This window comes from Aspergillus wentii (genome assembly GCF_001890725.1).
Source record: "Aspergillus wentii DTO 134E9 unplaced genomic scaffold ASPWEscaffold_7, whole genome shotgun sequence".
NCBI lineage: Eukaryota > Fungi > Ascomycota > Eurotiomycetes > Eurotiales > Aspergillaceae > Aspergillus > Aspergillus wentii.
Window position 1 is genome coordinate 280398 of NW_024467838.1, and position 16739 is coordinate 297136.

The window sequence follows — 16739 nt, forward strand, 5'->3', positions numbered from 1 at the left end:
TAAAAGCCGACTCGCTTGATGATCAATTCGAATGCTATCTGGCAGGAAGTAGGGCAAATGCGCTTCAGGAAGGGGTTAGGAAAGAGCCAGTGGGGTCTTTTATGTGTCGGTTCTATCGCGGAACATTCAATGAGAAAGTGGCGCCAAATTGGATGAGCCCGCAACAAGATATAAAACTCAGTGGATAGTGTCTTGCAAACCAATGGCTATAGGGCGTGGCTCAGCGTGCAGTGTTGGAAGAGCTCGGAAGAATAACAGTAAGGTACTCCGTATGGTGTATGATGGTGCTCAGGGGTGGTCCGTGGACAGAGACAGCGTACTGATCGGTATTGAGCCTGGGATTAGCCAATGCGGGGTCGAATTGAGCTTGTATCAAGATAGATATCACAGCAATACCCATAAATAATGGGAAAAGAGAAAGGACGGTCTGGGAAAAGTTGAAATTGGTGTTCAAAAGGTGAGATTGGTCATGAAAAAAGAAATGGGGTCCAGAATGGGGGTTGAGGTTCAATACTTCGTAGTCAACCACCAGCAAGAAAAGGGGGTGTCCTGCTTTCTTTTGTACGGAGGTACCATTACCAGTATCCATGGATGGATGTCCATCCATGTGGGCATCCGTATGTATGTATAGTACAATACACAGCTAGGGAGGTACAGTAAGGTACCTAACTACCTACCTTATTAGGTACCTTAATAGGTATCTACTCTGTACCTAGGTACCTACCTTACTACCTAGTGGAATATAAATGGGAGCATAGAGTATGTATTGCAGACCTTCATACATATATCCATGGTTGGTTGAAGGCATGCATAAAAAGCTCTCTCCATATCATGTGATATTTACTGTAGTGAAATCAAATAAATGTATTTACAATGTCACATGACATGCAGAGAACTTTTTACACACTAATACAACGGGAGGTAGGTAAGTACCAGGCTACTACCTAAATAATAGTTTGGGGTCTTAATAATTTCAAAAGAAAAATACGGAGTCAATACATAGATATCGGGGGGTCAAATTCGCGGTGTAATTTCGTACGTTACTATAGGTATAGGTAATTAGTTTTACAATTTTACATCCTTCAGGTTGTATTTTCAATGTATCGAAAATACCTGGTTTGGGGTAGGATAAAGTTCTACTGTTACGGCATCTTTATCAGCGACTGTATTAGGCAGAATCGGGCGGTCAGGCATTGACCCACGGAGACATATTCTTCATGTAATTTACCTATTGGGGCTGAAGGAGCCATTTTCCGATACCTCCGTACTCACGTGACCAGGAATACCATTTGGTATACCATAGATGGTATACAGGAAGGTATACAGGATCTACAGGGAACACCACCACATTAGGAGAATACCATTAGGAGTACCATGAATGGTATACTGATACAGAATGGTATAATTAGTGAAGGATATATAAGGACACACATTCCATGTACTTAGATAGTTCTTTGTGATTAATATAAGTCATCAATCCATAGTTACCTTTTCATTACTTATTCTGATTGTTCTACCTACTTGTTCGCACATCTCTAATCTTAATTAAGAAGTGTATGCACTTCTTGGCCCTGCTTCTCTCCTTGTATACCCTACTGCATTATCAAGCACTCTCAGCTTATAAGAGCATCCCAGTTACTGTTGACATCCTTGGATTAGGGTCACAGGTTAGTACTTCCCAGGCTTGACTCACAGATTCACAGGTTCGGTACCATTGTGAGATACCCAGGTGTGACATCTACCAGGTACTCTGTATTCTGTAACTTCCACATCATTCACTATGTAGTAAGGTAGACAGCATTAAGTATGCTGTATGTAGCACTTCAGCGCCTGTTACTACTCAGGTACTCCATAGTATTCATTATAAACTACAATTCATAGTTATAATAGAGATTAATACTGCATGAAATACTATATATCTAAATTGACAGTAATGACTAACCCAATCACCTGGAAATTTATTCTATATTACCTTGAATACCTATACTGAGGCTATATACTAGAGTGCCTAGGTAAGTACCTACCTATATAGTATATATGGTGAACTGTGAGGATTACTGACTGGGCAGACTTCTATATGTATTAGTAATACAATTCTTAGTACTGGGTTCTCCATATTCAGGCAGTTTATGGAATACAAAGTAAACTTATATTTATGTCAAATTCTCTATGATATTATAGGTTCTTTTTATTTACTAGTTTAAAAAATTATTACTCTAAATATACTGTTTGCTTAGCATAGCACCTTCACAGGGAGCCCTAACTTGGGCAACTGAGAGTCTAGGAAATGATATATCATATATGTGTAAGGAATTATCCTAGAGGTGCGTAGAAAGCGTTATAGAATGTATGGGTGGATTATAGTGAACTAATCAATGAGGTGCGGTATACTGCACTCAGCGTTGAAGATATTTACTGTGTGATCACATGACAGGCAGTGGGGTGACTCAGCACACCATTGAGCAGATTATATAAGATATCGCTGGGAACACTGCCATGCAGCCACTGGTCATAATAATAAGCCACTATAGTCTACCTAGCTCCCTATGGTTCTAAACTTCCAATATGAGCACCTTATAAAAACAATTGGTTTCTACATAGTTATATTTTCAGGCAGTTTCCGTAAAGACATAACCTGAAGGTGCATAGAAATTAGAAAGTGTGATAGAATGTATGGGTAGATTATTGGACTAGGTAGTTACTGAGGTATAGTACATTACACCCAGCATTAAAGATATTTACTATGTAATCACATAACATATAACTAGTTATATGACTTAGTTAGCACACCACTGAGCTGGTTATGTAAGATAATGACAGAGAACTGCCATTTACAGTGATGATCACATGACCACACTGGATCTGAGGTCAAACTGCCATGTCTCCACTGGTCATAACAGTTTTAATTATCTATAAGGACTAAGGAGGTCATCCTTAACAAAAAAAAAAAAAAAAAAAAAGGATACCAGATGTCTACCTAGCGGCCCAGCCTAGGTATAAGTAAAGGTGGTAAGGTATGATCTGTACAGGTATATTAAAAAAAAAATGGGCACCCCATAAATAGGAGTCCAATGAATACCATCTTATCAACCTGGAACTATTTTAACATAGGTAGTACAAGTATGGATACAGTATGGAGTACCTAGCTTGACTAAGATAATTTTTTACTGAAATGAGATGAATGGCTGGCTGCAAGCAGTCATGTACTTTGGGTATGATCCTCTAAGGAATATCTACAGTGCTTTATTTATACCTATGTATATTCTATTAAACCAAGAAAATGCGTATAATTTACTGCCCGGTGAGGTGTGAATCTAGAGGATTCTCCAGGTCTTCAACCCTTGGGAGTGTTGCTATGATAGGCAGTGGCTTCCAGCAGATTGAAATGTGAGTTCAGAACTGCAGAAATTCAAGATAACTATATACTTTGCATATAGACACAACTAGTGACTTTGCATTTAGATTTAGTGGATCGACTATTTCTAGCATGGTGTTTTATTTGCTGCTTGGCAAACAACATACGGATTAGAGAGCAAGTATTTAAATCATGCCTATTATAAAGCCCATGAGCAAATGTAAATATATGAAACCCTATGTACTTCATAATGCTGGTGATTTCTTGATGGCATTGAAACCAACTACCTATGAAGCTTCTGTATTTGAGGTATGAGATACAGTCATATGTTAGATCATGAATGTAAAGAAATGCTAAACACTAAGTTTAGTGCTTTTTTATATTACTACTCGTCACTGCCATCCTCTTCACTTGTTGTTTCGATATTTTGCTTCGCAGAAGCGGAGTCCTGGAGCTCGTTACCAGGGCTTTCCCGCCCTTCACTGCTGTTATCAACTGATTGGCCCATGCTACCAGTGTAATCTGGCCGAGGAATTGGCTCTCCATTTTCTCTGAGTGCAATCTCAATATCAGGTAGCAAGCTAATAAAGGAAGCGAATTGATCCATCGGCATGGAAATACCCTACATAAAAGATTAGATAGAGTCAGTAAGCCCTCTATGCAACATGCATACACATAAACCATTCAAAAATAAGACTGACCTTCTTTCCGGGAAGCTCTTGGCCATCTTTTTCATAATACTCTCTGATGTTGACCATTGTTTTTCCTCGGAAGGAGGAAACCGTAACACGCCGCATTTTCGATATTTCCCAGTATCGATCTCCATTGGAATCAAGCTTGCTATTTGATTTTAAATCTTCTTGCAGTTTGCTAGAGGGCATGGTCTTTGTTGAATTGGTCTTCGCTCTTTTTGCCGGAAGATGATCATCGTCATCACTAACGACGAAGTCATCGCCTGCGTTTGATGAACGCTTTCTGGATCCAGTAGCCATGGTACAAGCTAAATATAAAACAAGGGGTGTGACTGAAGAGACTACCAGATAATATGTCAATGATTTGCTTGGTAAGAGACAATGTATGTGAAAGGCATTGCCGAATGCGGGTTACGCGCCGTTCATAGACACGTTCAGTCACGTGGTGATAAGATCTCATCGAAATTGCGTCATTTGCAATCTTCATGGTACAAACATACCTAGCCATGACTTAACGTATATCAAATGATAGAGGTTGAAAGTTGTAGAAAACTCTTTGGATCTTATAATATACACATAATCCCGTATTTGATTTACACCATAAATATAACCGCCACAGCATGAGTTCCTCATCAGAGAATCACAGCCCTCAAAGCCTGTAGTAGAATAGAGAAAATAAGACCCCGGGCAATGGTTTCAACTTGCAGACAATCGAAAATCTTTTCGAGTGCCTCCCGACTGGCAGCTGCCCCCATGACACTTGTTAAGGCTTGAGGTAATCCTCTTTGAACAAGTAGCTTCCGTGCAGTTTCTTTCAGGCGCTCCTTTTCGACCTCGCCAGGGGATGGAGGCCAGGAATTCAATTCGGCTTCTGTTGGAAGACAATTTTCGCGTACCTTGGTTAGATACACTCCAATGGCTTCATCAGAAGTATGGGCATCGATCATTGAGTCTTGCAGGAGAGAGCGAATCGTCTCGAGATTTGGACTACCAGGACGTAGAATGTACGATTTTGCGGCATTCAGGAGCGTTCTGCGTATATTCCAAGCAGATGACAAAGTGTACAGTTCGTTTATGACGGCAAATATAAGTTCTACCGCCATATGAGTTTCCTCGTGCGTGATGGGGCTGTTTTGCTTTTCCGGGGCATTCAGTCCAGTGAATGTCGGGTGACAGGTCGCCTCAGCTTTCGTTTCACTACCCGGTGAAAGCAACGCAGATTTATCACCTAGACCTTTGGTATTCGAGAGTTTAGGAGAGAAAGGGCAAGGGTCGTCAGTGTCTAATCCAACTAAACTTCGTTCGGCCGCTGGGTTTGAACTGCTGCTTGCACTTCTGGAGGATTCATTTTGCGGGACTCCTGAGTCGTTTGGAGGTTTGCGATCAGAGCATGCGTCAAGGGATAAGATATTTTGTCTTGCGTGAGAGTCTGGCGAAGATAGATGTCCATTTGTGTTTGTATTTAGCCCTATCGAGGTTTCACGGCTTCTCAGGCCCTCCACCTCATCTGGTGCGCTTTGAAGAGGTTCATTTGACAAAGGGCGGCCTTTGAGATTTTGGTAATTTGCAGCTGAGGATGACCTCTTCTTGCCACTTCCCACACCCCCAAGAACTCCGGTTACACCGCCTAGAACAGCTTTGCCACCCCCGGCGACACCTTTGGGTGCATTCGTCAAAGCATCTAGAACACCCTTTCCCATGTTTTCGAAGGCAAACTGACTAGGGAAAGAAAAGCCGGTTTTCACAGAACCTCCCGCGGATTCGGGTCCCGGCGACCCATCTTTTTCAAGAAAACGTCTCATTCTTTCACATTCCGCGAGTGACTCATGTTGAAGGGCGTCGTGCAAATATAGCTCCAAGTTCTGTGTCAATAATGTTCTTGTTTGCCCTTTCCAAGGCGGTAAAGTAGGATATTGGTCTGTAAAGTCCCGGATTTTGTTTAATCGTGAGATCGTCTCCAGTGTTTCGTGGAGTGATTCGAAATCAGCATATTTTCTGAAAACCATCCAGCCGGTGGAACGCGATGACACCGGTTCTATTTGCAATAGGTAGTTCGACGTAGGCTTCGACCGTATCAACCCCCTTTCTCCCGGCTCCGAGCCATCATCCACTAACACAGAGGCACCGTGGAGAGTTAAAAGAGGAGATCCGTTAGTACTGTCAAACGATGACTTCGCTCCTTTCGGGAAGGAATCCATGGACACTGATGGTGACAAAGGTGACCTTACGGGATCCATTGACTCGGACCTCTTTTCAGACATGTGCTCAATTATATTTTGCATTTTCTCATCGTTGGGGTACTCTTTGCTTTGTAAATGTTTGCCCATAGGGCTTTGAATCATCTCCCCATTCGGGTGAGTTGGGGCAGCATCATCGCCACCAATGAGGGTACCCAGACCCCGCGGATCATTCTTTGCGTCTTTGAGGGAGGTCTGACTCTGTGCATCTTGGGCTGCAATCAAAACACTTAGGCGTTTCGTTTCCATAATCGCTTCTTCCGTTGCCTTATCCCCATCGAGGATCTGTTTCCCGCTGGTTTTGGAACCAGATTGTAGGTCAGGTCCGGTGTTATCTGCTGATACTAAAGCCACATTTGCTGAATCACTTGGTCCTTTTCTCATGGCCACGTCTTGCTTTCGCGCCCCTTCGACACCAGCATCAATTGCGCTCATGATCTCAGATTCACCCTCGCTGAAAATGTGGATTATCCAGCCATTGATGAACTCGGGGCGTGAAAGACTAGAGACCATGGATTCAAAAACAACACCAGCTAATACCTCTCGGAGAAAATCTCTGATTGCGGGACAGCTATACGCGCTTCTGTCGAGAAAGTTGGACAGGATATCATCTGCAGCCATGTTGAGCTTTTTTTGTTGTTGATGAACTGCCAAAACATTGGACAAACTGCTCTCAGGAAATAATTCTAAATAACGCTTGATGTTCTGTTCCGGTTCAATATACGTATCCGTGGCGTCGAAAGCTGTAGATAGCTCATTTAGAAATACGATGGTGATTGAGGAGGAGTTTGTAAGAAACTCTAGAAAGGTGTCCGTCGTCCGTTTACGCGCGAGGTGGAATGACACAGATGTAATAAAATCGGTTAATATTCGCCGACAGGACAGAGGGAACGACGTTTCGGATGGCAAAATTGGTTCATACCAATAACTTCATTGTCCTTGGGTGAGCTCATGATGTTTTATGGGAAAAGGGAGCTTACTTCACATAGTTCTGAATTACCGCATCGGTCAGCGACCTTAAAGCAGATGCTGTTTCTGGACGGAAAGCCGAATATTCGAGATCTATTTTTGAAGCTTGCGAAATAGCTTTTGGTTCGGGGTTGTCTTCAACATTGATATCGGTTGATTTGTATATGCGCCGGTCGATCAATCGTTTGACTACTTCCAGTGCAAGCTCCCTCTTTTTATTGGATTTCTTGGACACCATTTCGTTGGAAGCAGAACCATCACTTATCCCATCCCAAGACGCGTGCAAAACGATTCCCAATACAAAACCGATCAGGATTAACCCGACTCGTCCCAATACAATGTAGGTCACAGCGATCAGGCATAAGAAAACACAGAGCAGTGTTTCGTTATTAGATGTGGATAAAAAGTTGAGAATGAAGTCGACGATTTCCCTGGATTGCACAAGGTTTGGTATATTATTCTTGTGCTCATCACCGCGCTTCATTGAGTCTTCAATGGCAGATTTTCCCGTGTACTGGGACTTTTCTGATTGTGAAGGAGTTGCATCATTGGAATTGTCCATAGTGACTTCATGAGAAGATGCAATCATTTTCAAATCAATATTATCAATCCCCACGTCTTGGGTTGTCCATGGAAAAATGGTCTATAACAGATAAAGCTGATGTATTGCTCTTGTTGGCTCATGTACCCTCAATTCATACCACAAGTACCTAGGTAGATACTAGGTACTTAGTAGGTGAGGCGGTAGTAGGTTGATTAGTTAACTAGTTAGTTATTCATTAGTTAGTTGGTTCAGGTTATTACCTAAGGACTGTACCTAACAGTGCAGTTAATGTAAGTAGGTGGCCAACTTTAAATGTTTAGGTGTAGAAAACTGGTCTGTGCTTTACCCTAGGCAGGCTGAATGGGATGCCCAGTCTATGAAGCACCTTAGTACACAACACAGAACACATACTTATAACTAGGTATGTACCTATAGAGTACCTTAAACCTAAGTTCCAAGATTTGAAATGAAAGTATGTTTGTGTATAATAGATTACCTGAGGGTTCTTTAGTCTTCATTAGAATGCATACAGTATCACCCCACTGCCTAGGTTCCTTTCTCTTTTGATTTGGGTATTATTGTTAGTACTTAATGCTATTTAACTATGTAGGCATCAGTTATTATATCTTTAAGAGATTTTTATAACCAAACATCTATCATTGGTGGTATTGGTATAAATCCTAATATATAAATTGACATGCATCGTACTGCAGTTTACCCACCGCCTTTATTTCTGCCACCCACTTGATCAAAGACTACGCCTAAGGTCACCCAACGCAACGGGTGGCCGTTAGAACTTGTATGGACATATCTACCTGGGTATGTATCCATTCATGATTGCCTCATCCTCTATTTTAGATAACAAGGCATCTAAAGCAGATAGAATGGAATTATTCTCCGCTATCCGAGTGAATCTGGGCATTCAAAGAATATGCGCTTCATGCCAGATGCAAAGAAGATGGCGGTGATGTAAAGAACATCATACTATATTAGATACCCCCCATTTATCAAGCACAGATGAATTGAAATCAACGGGCTTTTATGTACTTTGTGTGTGACCCTTGGGCAACAATAGTTAATTCACCCAAGCCCGCCTTTTTTAAAATAGTTATTGTTGTAAAACCAAGGGTCTTCCCGACTTTGTCAGCACGGCCTTCAATCTCAAGCCAATCCCCGGTCGTTGCGGTAGAGAGGTAATTGACATGAATGTCTGTGCTGACGCCTGTGGATTCAAGGCCACAGGACGCGATGGCCAAACCTCCAGCCCAGTCTGTAACACAGGCAGAGAAAACACCATGCAAAGACCCTTTGGAGTTCAGGTGATTAGGAGCGACCCGGATTCGCGCACGAAAAACACCTTTCTCAGCGTGATAAACATCAATATCACCTAGTAGAAATGCGTATATAGGGCTGTTGGCGCGTATACGCTCCCAGACTTTGTGGACCTGTTCAAGCTCAGCATTCATGATGAACCGTTGTGCTTAACCGATGGTAGTGAGAGGATAATTGGTAGAGGAACCAGTAATGACAGTTGATATTAGCCCTCCAGGGTGGGAAAAAAAATATAATAAATAAATTGTGTCAAATTCAAAAAAGTAGAACAAGGAAGAGATTTTAAGGGCAAGTGTCTGCTCGGCTATCATTAGTCTCATTTTGGGGAGTAGTCAGCAATACATTCATAGTAGCCCTTATCGCCCGCTGATCAGTACCTAAGAGCTACCCTAATATTGACCTAATAATACTCTAACTCTAAGTTATCTAATGGATATAGGTAGGCACTCCTTTATGTTTTCCAGTTTTCAATAGCGATTATCTGTTTCTGTTAGGAAACTGGGGCTTTTTGAGTGTCATCTACAGAGCACCTGTGGTAGATCAGACATGTGGAGTATACCTAGCGAAAATATCAGGAACATATTATCATAAGCCTATAGTAGTAAGTGAACCGCAGGATTTACATCAAGAAAGCTCCATCTTATCTCCCTGTGCGACCCCTGAATTGATTTAAAAGCTCAGCATGATTTTCTGTTTTCCTGACAAAGTTCCATATACCCGTATATGTTCAATCCTCCGCGTTTGGGTAGAAGGCAGTGTTTTATATAACCGAGGGCTTTCACCTTAAGTCCTTCTGGATAGCATCTGGGACAGCATAAAATGATTAACATCCTCATCGGCCCAGTAGGTCAAGTGGCTAGCAATGCTAGCAATCAAGGAAATGTCAAACGCCCCCCTATGTTAAAACAATCAGCCTTTGCATGATCATGAGACATGGTCTGTATATAAACCTGCAGACAGGAATAATTGAAATGAATAGCAAAGAAAGGTGTCCTCACTCCTGAATGCTGTAATCCACCCGCCCATTTGAATTCAAAGCTCTGACTTTCGCATCTTCGATCTTCAGTTTCTTTAAGCGATCTTCGTGCTCTTGAGACTCGATGGTTTCCCCGCTAGCGGAAGAACACGCCGTGGCGTTTGTGTGATTGCTTCGAACTTTTTGAAAGCCATCATAAAGTGTTTCTAATTCAGGCTCTATTAAAGTCCGGGGTCGATCGTCATATCTACTTAAAAGCTCAGCATCGGGGCCAGAAAAACGAGGTTTCCTCTTAGGTAAATCGGCAGCGGGTGGCAGGTGTGTTTGTTGATGTTCGAAGCCAGCACCAGAAGCCCGGGGGGGTGTATCCTCGTGGCTCAAGCCTAGGCTACGGTTGAGTAAACTGCTTGCAACGCCAGATGTAAAATTTGTCCACAAAGATCCTACACTTTGGCCCACGCGACTACCAAGTATCGAAAGGCTTTGCCCAGATGTTGCCCAAAGACTCTTTTTAACCGATGGCAAAGGCTGTGGTTTAAGAGTTGACATTACAGGTGAGATGAGCGGTTCAATGCGATAGCTGACAGGGTCGGATGGATGGAATATGTTGTAGAGTTGTCGACAGTGTGGTGAAGACAATATCGCGGGCGCTTCCACTGTGGTTCCCACTCTAGCATTCACAGAATGGTGTGCACTTGAAGAGCCCGAAAATTCTGGGACGTCGATACTGCTGTTGATATTAGAACTTCTGGGATCCACAGTTGATCGACCAGCAATGGTTTTTCCCTTGAGCATCTGGAAAAGTGCGATGGGAGACCCTAAACAAAAAAGCTCTTCACACTGAAAATCTAGTGAATAGTCTCGATTTGGCATAGGTGTTTGATCCTCCTGGGGGGGCGGACGTTTTTTTTTAAGGTGCGAGTCAGACTGCTGGCGGCAAAGGATATCAAAAAGAATTGCGCTTCCAAGCGAATGCCCACAGAGGCTCACAGAGCCCTTGAACGATGGATTTCGCTCTTTAAAAAGCTTGAGAATCCGGTTGCATTCCTGCCGGACGATAGTCGAGATGTGCTCACAGTAAGCACTTTGATAGAGGAGCACATCCATTGCCAAGTCAGATATCAGGTTTCGAACGGCAGGGACACTTTCAAGCGTAATATCTGCCAAGCCGGGATACATATCGTCTTCAAGTATATCTGCATCAGCGAGGTCAAGTTCCTTGCGATTCTGCCGAACCCCACGATAAGGGAAGTCAAGCAGATGTCTCCAACACCTACTCAAATCAGCATGAGATCGTTCTATTGGAATATAAAAGGTTCATTTCAAAGTAGGCGGATTTTCAGGGATGTTGATGGTTTACTTACACAGGAAGGACCTGAACACGGCAATTCTTATTGCTGTCTGCAGATGCAGAGTTCAAAGCCTGGAGGTCTGGAGAAGCCTTATAAACACCCTTCATAGTTTTACGTAGGACATTCACATCATGAATAAAGTTGATGCTCTCTAAGCGCAGCCCAAGCCTTTGGCCAATGCCGTGTGTGACGAGAACCAGGTGGTCAATGTCCCGCTCTCTATCCTCATTTTCAACTTCCCTGGAATCCTCCATCTCCTTTTCCTCCTGCCTACGCGCCTGCTCTTCGAGTTCAGCAGCATTCTGGGGCTCGCCAGCAAGAGATGACATCTGTCGTTCTATTGTCGATTTTGGATTCTTTGCAGCAAAATTTTCACTATCCGACCCTTGGTTGACAGGGGAACCTGGTCGTGAATTTCCTGTTCCAGATTTGGTTTTAAAATCCATGGAAGCTCCCTGGGGAGCACTCGAGGGTGATCCTTGAAGTGGGTTCCGGTCAGGGCCTCTTGTATCTGGTGTTTCCTTCTGTTTTTTAGCCTCAGTGAAACCCCGCATTACTCTTGTGCCGGCTATGCCACCTAACTTTTGATAAACAGTGGTGCTCACTCGGGACATGAAATCATCGTTTGTCAACAATGCAGTGAAGGAATCTTGGTAGGTGACTATGCTGTTCATGTAAGCACCAAAAAGCCGATAGTTATGGGATTCATTGGCAGCCGCAGAAGTCGCATTCCCAGAATATTCGGAATGGCCGTGGAGAGAATCATGCCTCATTGTATCAGATGCACCCGGATTTGACTGTAAGCCTCTTATTGTGCTGGCTTTATCATATTCATCCATTTTAGAGACAGTTGGTGGTTGCAAGGGCTTCTGAGTGTCCTCGAATTGCCATGGCCTCACTTTAAGATAGCCTTCCTCAAGTTGAGTAGCAAGGTTTTCCTCACACGGCTTGAATGTAGAGCCCTCTTGAAAGAACCATGTTCCACGACGCACTTCATACACTGGGCCCACCCAGTAGGCCGGGCTGAGCTCCCTCTGTTCCACATCCACATCAAAGAGGTAGTCTTCGTTAACAGGGACTTTGACGGTATCATCCTGTGCCTTCCCTGTGAAATTCGTGGATTGAGATTGCTCACGTGCAGCTTCGAGGTCGGAAAGCCTTTGGAATGAGGTTTCAATAGACTGAGAATCTTTCAAGGAGAACGGGACAAATTTTTTTGGTGGGGGTAAGGGCTTTGAATCATCCTTTCTATAATCCGAAAGCATTGGTTTTCGCTTGGGTGAATCCACTGCGTAAAACCACCTCACTCTCAACAAAGGACAATCCTTGGGGTATTGACGCAGACTCAACCTATGTCGGCGTGTAACAGTATGGTCCTCCCCTTGTGACCGTTGAAGGACATCTTGCCCATCAATTTGGTTGGTGGCCGGCTGAGGGATTGAATTCCTGGAAGTGTTCCAGGGCGAAATCGCTCCCAAAAAAGACCCTTTTTGATCAGCTCGTGCCATTGGGCCCTGTTGAGCCTGAAGGCGTATGAGGCGAGCCAATGCGCTTTTGTTGGATTTAGTGAATTTGCTGGGGATTCAGACGGATGACGGCAGATAGACAGTATGAAACCGAGGTAGCGAAATAGAACAACCAGTTGGACAACTAGAGTAATACCCGCTAAATATGAAGGATACTACAAAGAGCATAATCCACTCTTAATATATCATTCCAGGAAGGGCAAAGGTGTAGGTATACATCACAGGGAGAAAAAGAAAACCATACCTGTTTATACCTTTCAAATAAGTTCATGATAATCAGCAATACTTTCCTAGCTAAAAGCTAGTACTCAAACACACGAGAAAAATACGTGTTTGAATAAAGAGGTACAAGCAGACCTGTTCATACAATAATAATGGTTTGCACTACCCTGTGCACTGAGTACTCAACAGCTGTGTGCTACCTATGGAATACATACGCAAAAATGGCCTTTCACCCCTTGGATGTCAGCCTGGACTTTTCGGTGGCTAAAATGGTGGGCCGACATCATCAGGCAGCGGCAGCCCGCACCGCATCATGCGTCATCGGAAAATAGTGAGGGACTACTAATCTATATTCCAGAAAGTAGGGTCTAGTTCAAGGAAAATAATACACTGAATTATTTACTGAGAAAAGTAGGCATGTGAGTCGAATTGCCAAATTGTGCTAGAAATTTTGGGCCTTTTCGATGTAATGAGAATGTGTCTGGACTCTGAGAGGTGAATGCCTGCCCGCCTCCCAACTTCCCAAGTCTCCCTCCCGACCCCACCCCGCTTCTCCATTCTGCCTTGGGGCAGAACCAACTAGTTAACCCAGCACCTAGGCTGCCTAGTTATTATAACTTCTTCGATTCATTCAAGTTTCAACCGCCTTTCCACTCCCAGACTTGAACACGAGTTTTGTCATAGGCAAGATACCCAACAGAATCCTCAAATATCTTGTATCAATTCCTGCTTTGGTAGTCCGGTACCTTTTCCCTGGAGTTTTACCTCCTGCCTTGTTTTTTAAGGGCATATTCCGCACTTACCAAGTGTCCCTCTACTCTCAAAATATCTGCAGCCAGTCATTTCGGGCACGGGAAAATGAATGTTCTCAAGCTTCAAAAGTAGGTTTCTCTACACAATCACATTCAAAGCGCTCTGTACTCTGCCTTGATCGAACGTCGTTCTCAGTCTTCTGCAGGAAATACCCGCAACTCGACCAAGGCGAAATCTTTTCCCTACAAGATGGATTCAGGAAGCTAGACATTGACGATAAGGGCTACTTGGATGAGGCCACCGTGATCAAGGCAACTCAACAATCAGAACGACAACCGTACGATGTTGTGCGTCAAGCTTTGAAGGAGGTTGAGCTTGATAGCTCCCGGCGTGTGGAGCTTGAAGACTATGTGGATGTTCGTTTCCCATTCCTAATATTTGCTTTCAGGGGCTTAATCAAGACCATTTTACAGCTTATCTCCAAGCTTCGTTCAACTTCGGTACAAGGAAAGGCTGCTGGGGGGTTAAATCCTGTTGCAGCTACGCAAGGAAACGGTGCTGGCGCGTCCCGGCACGTCTCCAAGGGCAGCATCGGAGGAAGGATTCACGTCCAGGGTTCTTCTTCGAATGTCACGCATACGATCAACGAGGATGAAAGAACTGAGTTTACTAGGCATATAAATGCCATCCTTGCTGGTGATCCGGACATTGGTCACCTTTTGCCATTCCCCACTGATACTTTCGAGATGTTTGATAAGTGCAAGGATGGTTTGGTTCTGACAAAGTTGATCAATGATAGCGTTCCAGACACAATCGATGAGCGTGTTCTGAATAAACCTGGGAAGAAGATCAAGGAACTGAATGCATTCCACATGACTGAGAATAACAACATTGTCATCAATTCAGCCAAAGGTATCGGTTGCTCCGTTGTGAACATTGGAAGCGGTGATATAATAGAAGTCCGTGAGCATCTCATTCTTGGTCTTATTTGGCAGATCATTCGCCGGGGCCTTTTGGGCAAGATTGACATTAAGCTTCATCCTGAACTCTACCGGCTTCTAGAAGAGGACGAAACTTTGGAGCAGTTCCTGCGTCTTCCTCCAGAACAAATATTACTGCGTTGGTTCAACTATCATCTGAAGAATGCCAAATGGGACAGAAGGTAAATATTGACCCCAGTTTCGCTCTTCTTCCTTTTATCTAATCCCTAATGTACAATATCTACATTTGGAATAGGCGGTACAGGACAGACTTTGCTAACTGATTTCCTTCAGGGTGGCGAACTTCTCTACTGATGTGAAGGATGGTGAAAACTATACTGTTCTTCTGAATCAATTGGCGCCTGAGCTCTGCTCGCGGGACCCTCTCTACACTGGGGACCTGCTTCAACGAGCTGAACAGGTTTTAACAAATGCAGAGAAATTGGACTGCCGAAAGTTTTTGACTCCTACATCGCTTGTTGCTGGGAACCCGAAACTTAACCTCGCCTTCGTTGCCAACCTGTTCAACACTTGCCCAGGTCTCGACCCAATTACCGAGGAAGATAAGCTGGAGGTTGAAGACTTCGATGCTGAAGGAGAACGAGAGGCAAGGGTTTTCACCCTTTGGCTGAATTCGCTAGATGTGCAGCCCGCGGTTAACTCTTTGTTTGACGATCTCAGCGATGGAACTGTTTTGTTGCAGGCATACGACAAAGTTATTCCTGGAAGTGTTAACTGGAGACATGTTAACAAACCTCCTGCTTCGGGTGGTGACATGATGCGGTTCAAGGCAGTTGAAAACACAAACTATGCCATTGAGCTTGGGAAGCACATTGGCTTCTCTCTCGTCGGCGTGCAGGGTGCTGATATTACCGATGGCCAGCGGACTCTCACGCTTGGGTTGGTATGGCAATTGATGCGAAAGGATATCACCAACACTCTCTCTACCTTGGCAAAGCGCATGGGCAAGCGTGAAATTACAGATGCAGAGATGATTCGCTGGGCAAACGACATGTCCCAAAAAGGCGGCAGAACATCTACTATACGCAGTTTCAAGGACCAGTCCATTGGATCTGGCCTCTTCCTCCTTGATGTGCTTAGCGGCATGAAGAGCAGCTATGTTGACTACGACCTTGTGACTCTAGGCCGGACTGATGAAGAAGCATATGCGAATGCGAAGTTGAGCATTAGCATAGCAAGAAAACTGGGGGCGACTATTTGGTTGGTGCCTGAAGATATCTGCCAGGTCCGCTCTCGTTTGGTAACTACATTTATTGGTAAGTCCGGTTTCTTGATTATTGAATATTTTTTGAAGCAATATGAAGCTGACTATTTCTTGGCAGGCTCTTTGATGGCTACATACGAAAAAATGTAACAGGGGGAAACCTAACCTTGAAGATATATTACATTCTCATTAATGTGTGGCCATTACCGTTATGTCCTATATTAGTAGGTCAGTACTAGCATCAATTATGGTGCAGTCAGATTAGTTTACGTTTTATTGAAATGATTTGATATGGACGCTTTTAGTCTTGCACAAAAATCTAAATATGCATAATATCGTTTCATTGAATATTAGGTACTCTGTAAATAATTAGGAAATAAGTAATTGAATATTTCGCTGTCAATAACTTGGCACTTGAGTGAGTACTCTTTACACAGTGAACATGTTGGATACTTGGGTATTAGATCAATCATCAATGGATATCTAAACATTATAAATTGAGGGTTAAATCATTTCAGGCCAATGCCAGTGTATTTACTACAGGAAATTAATCATCATAAGTATTGATTATACTAC

At 43.4% G+C, this 16739-nt stretch overlaps 5 protein-coding genes across 5 annotated transcripts; 1 reads left to right on the plus strand and 4 right to left on the minus strand.

Moving 5' to 3' along the window:
* Positions 1 to 3740: 3740 nt before the first annotated feature.
* ASPWEDRAFT_175103 (transcriptional coactivator p15/PC4 family protein) lies at positions 3741 to 4347 on the minus strand (the record flags this gene model as incomplete). The annotated part of the gene is made up of 2 exons (XM_040831315.1): positions 3741 to 3977; positions 4057 to 4347. The coding sequence occupies 2 exons, from the start codon at positions 4345 to 4347 to the stop codon at positions 3741 to 3743; spliced, it is 528 nt and encodes a 175-aa protein (XP_040685457.1).
* A 332-nt stretch (positions 4348 to 4679) lies between these two features.
* ASPWEDRAFT_117004 (PX domain protein) lies at positions 4680 to 7737 on the minus strand (the record flags this gene model as incomplete). Its single annotated transcript, XM_040828704.1, has 2 exons — positions 4680 to 7212; positions 7265 to 7737. The coding sequence occupies 2 exons, from the start codon at positions 7735 to 7737 to the stop codon at positions 4680 to 4682; spliced, it is 3006 nt and encodes a 1001-aa protein (XP_040685458.1).
* Positions 7738 to 8825: 1088 nt separating this feature from the next.
* ASPWEDRAFT_117172 (PaaI family thioesterase) lies at positions 8826 to 9278 on the minus strand (the record flags this gene model as incomplete). The annotated part of the gene is made up of 1 exon (XM_040828715.1): positions 8826 to 9278. A coding segment is annotated over one exon (453 nt), but the record flags the coding sequence as incomplete, so codon positions are not given.
* A 634-nt stretch (positions 9279 to 9912) lies between these two features.
* Positions 9913 to 12965, minus strand: ASPWEDRAFT_117048 (DDHD family phospholipase; the record flags this gene model as incomplete). The annotated part of the gene is made up of 4 exons (XM_040828706.1): positions 9913 to 10024; positions 10128 to 11378; positions 11470 to 12254; positions 12306 to 12965. The coding sequence occupies 4 exons, from the start codon at positions 12963 to 12965 to the stop codon at positions 9913 to 9915; spliced, it is 2808 nt and encodes a 935-aa protein (XP_040685460.1).
* Positions 12966 to 14063: 1098 nt separating this feature from the next.
* On the plus strand, positions 14064 to 16313 carry sac6 (fimbrin; the record flags this gene model as incomplete). The annotated part of the gene is made up of 5 exons (XM_040837916.1): positions 14064 to 14086; positions 14164 to 14374; positions 14432 to 15120; positions 15233 to 16215; positions 16282 to 16313. The coding sequence occupies 5 exons, from the start codon at positions 14064 to 14066 to the stop codon at positions 16311 to 16313; spliced, it is 1938 nt and encodes a 645-aa protein (XP_040685461.1).
* Between the last annotated feature and the right edge of the window lie 426 nt (positions 16314 to 16739).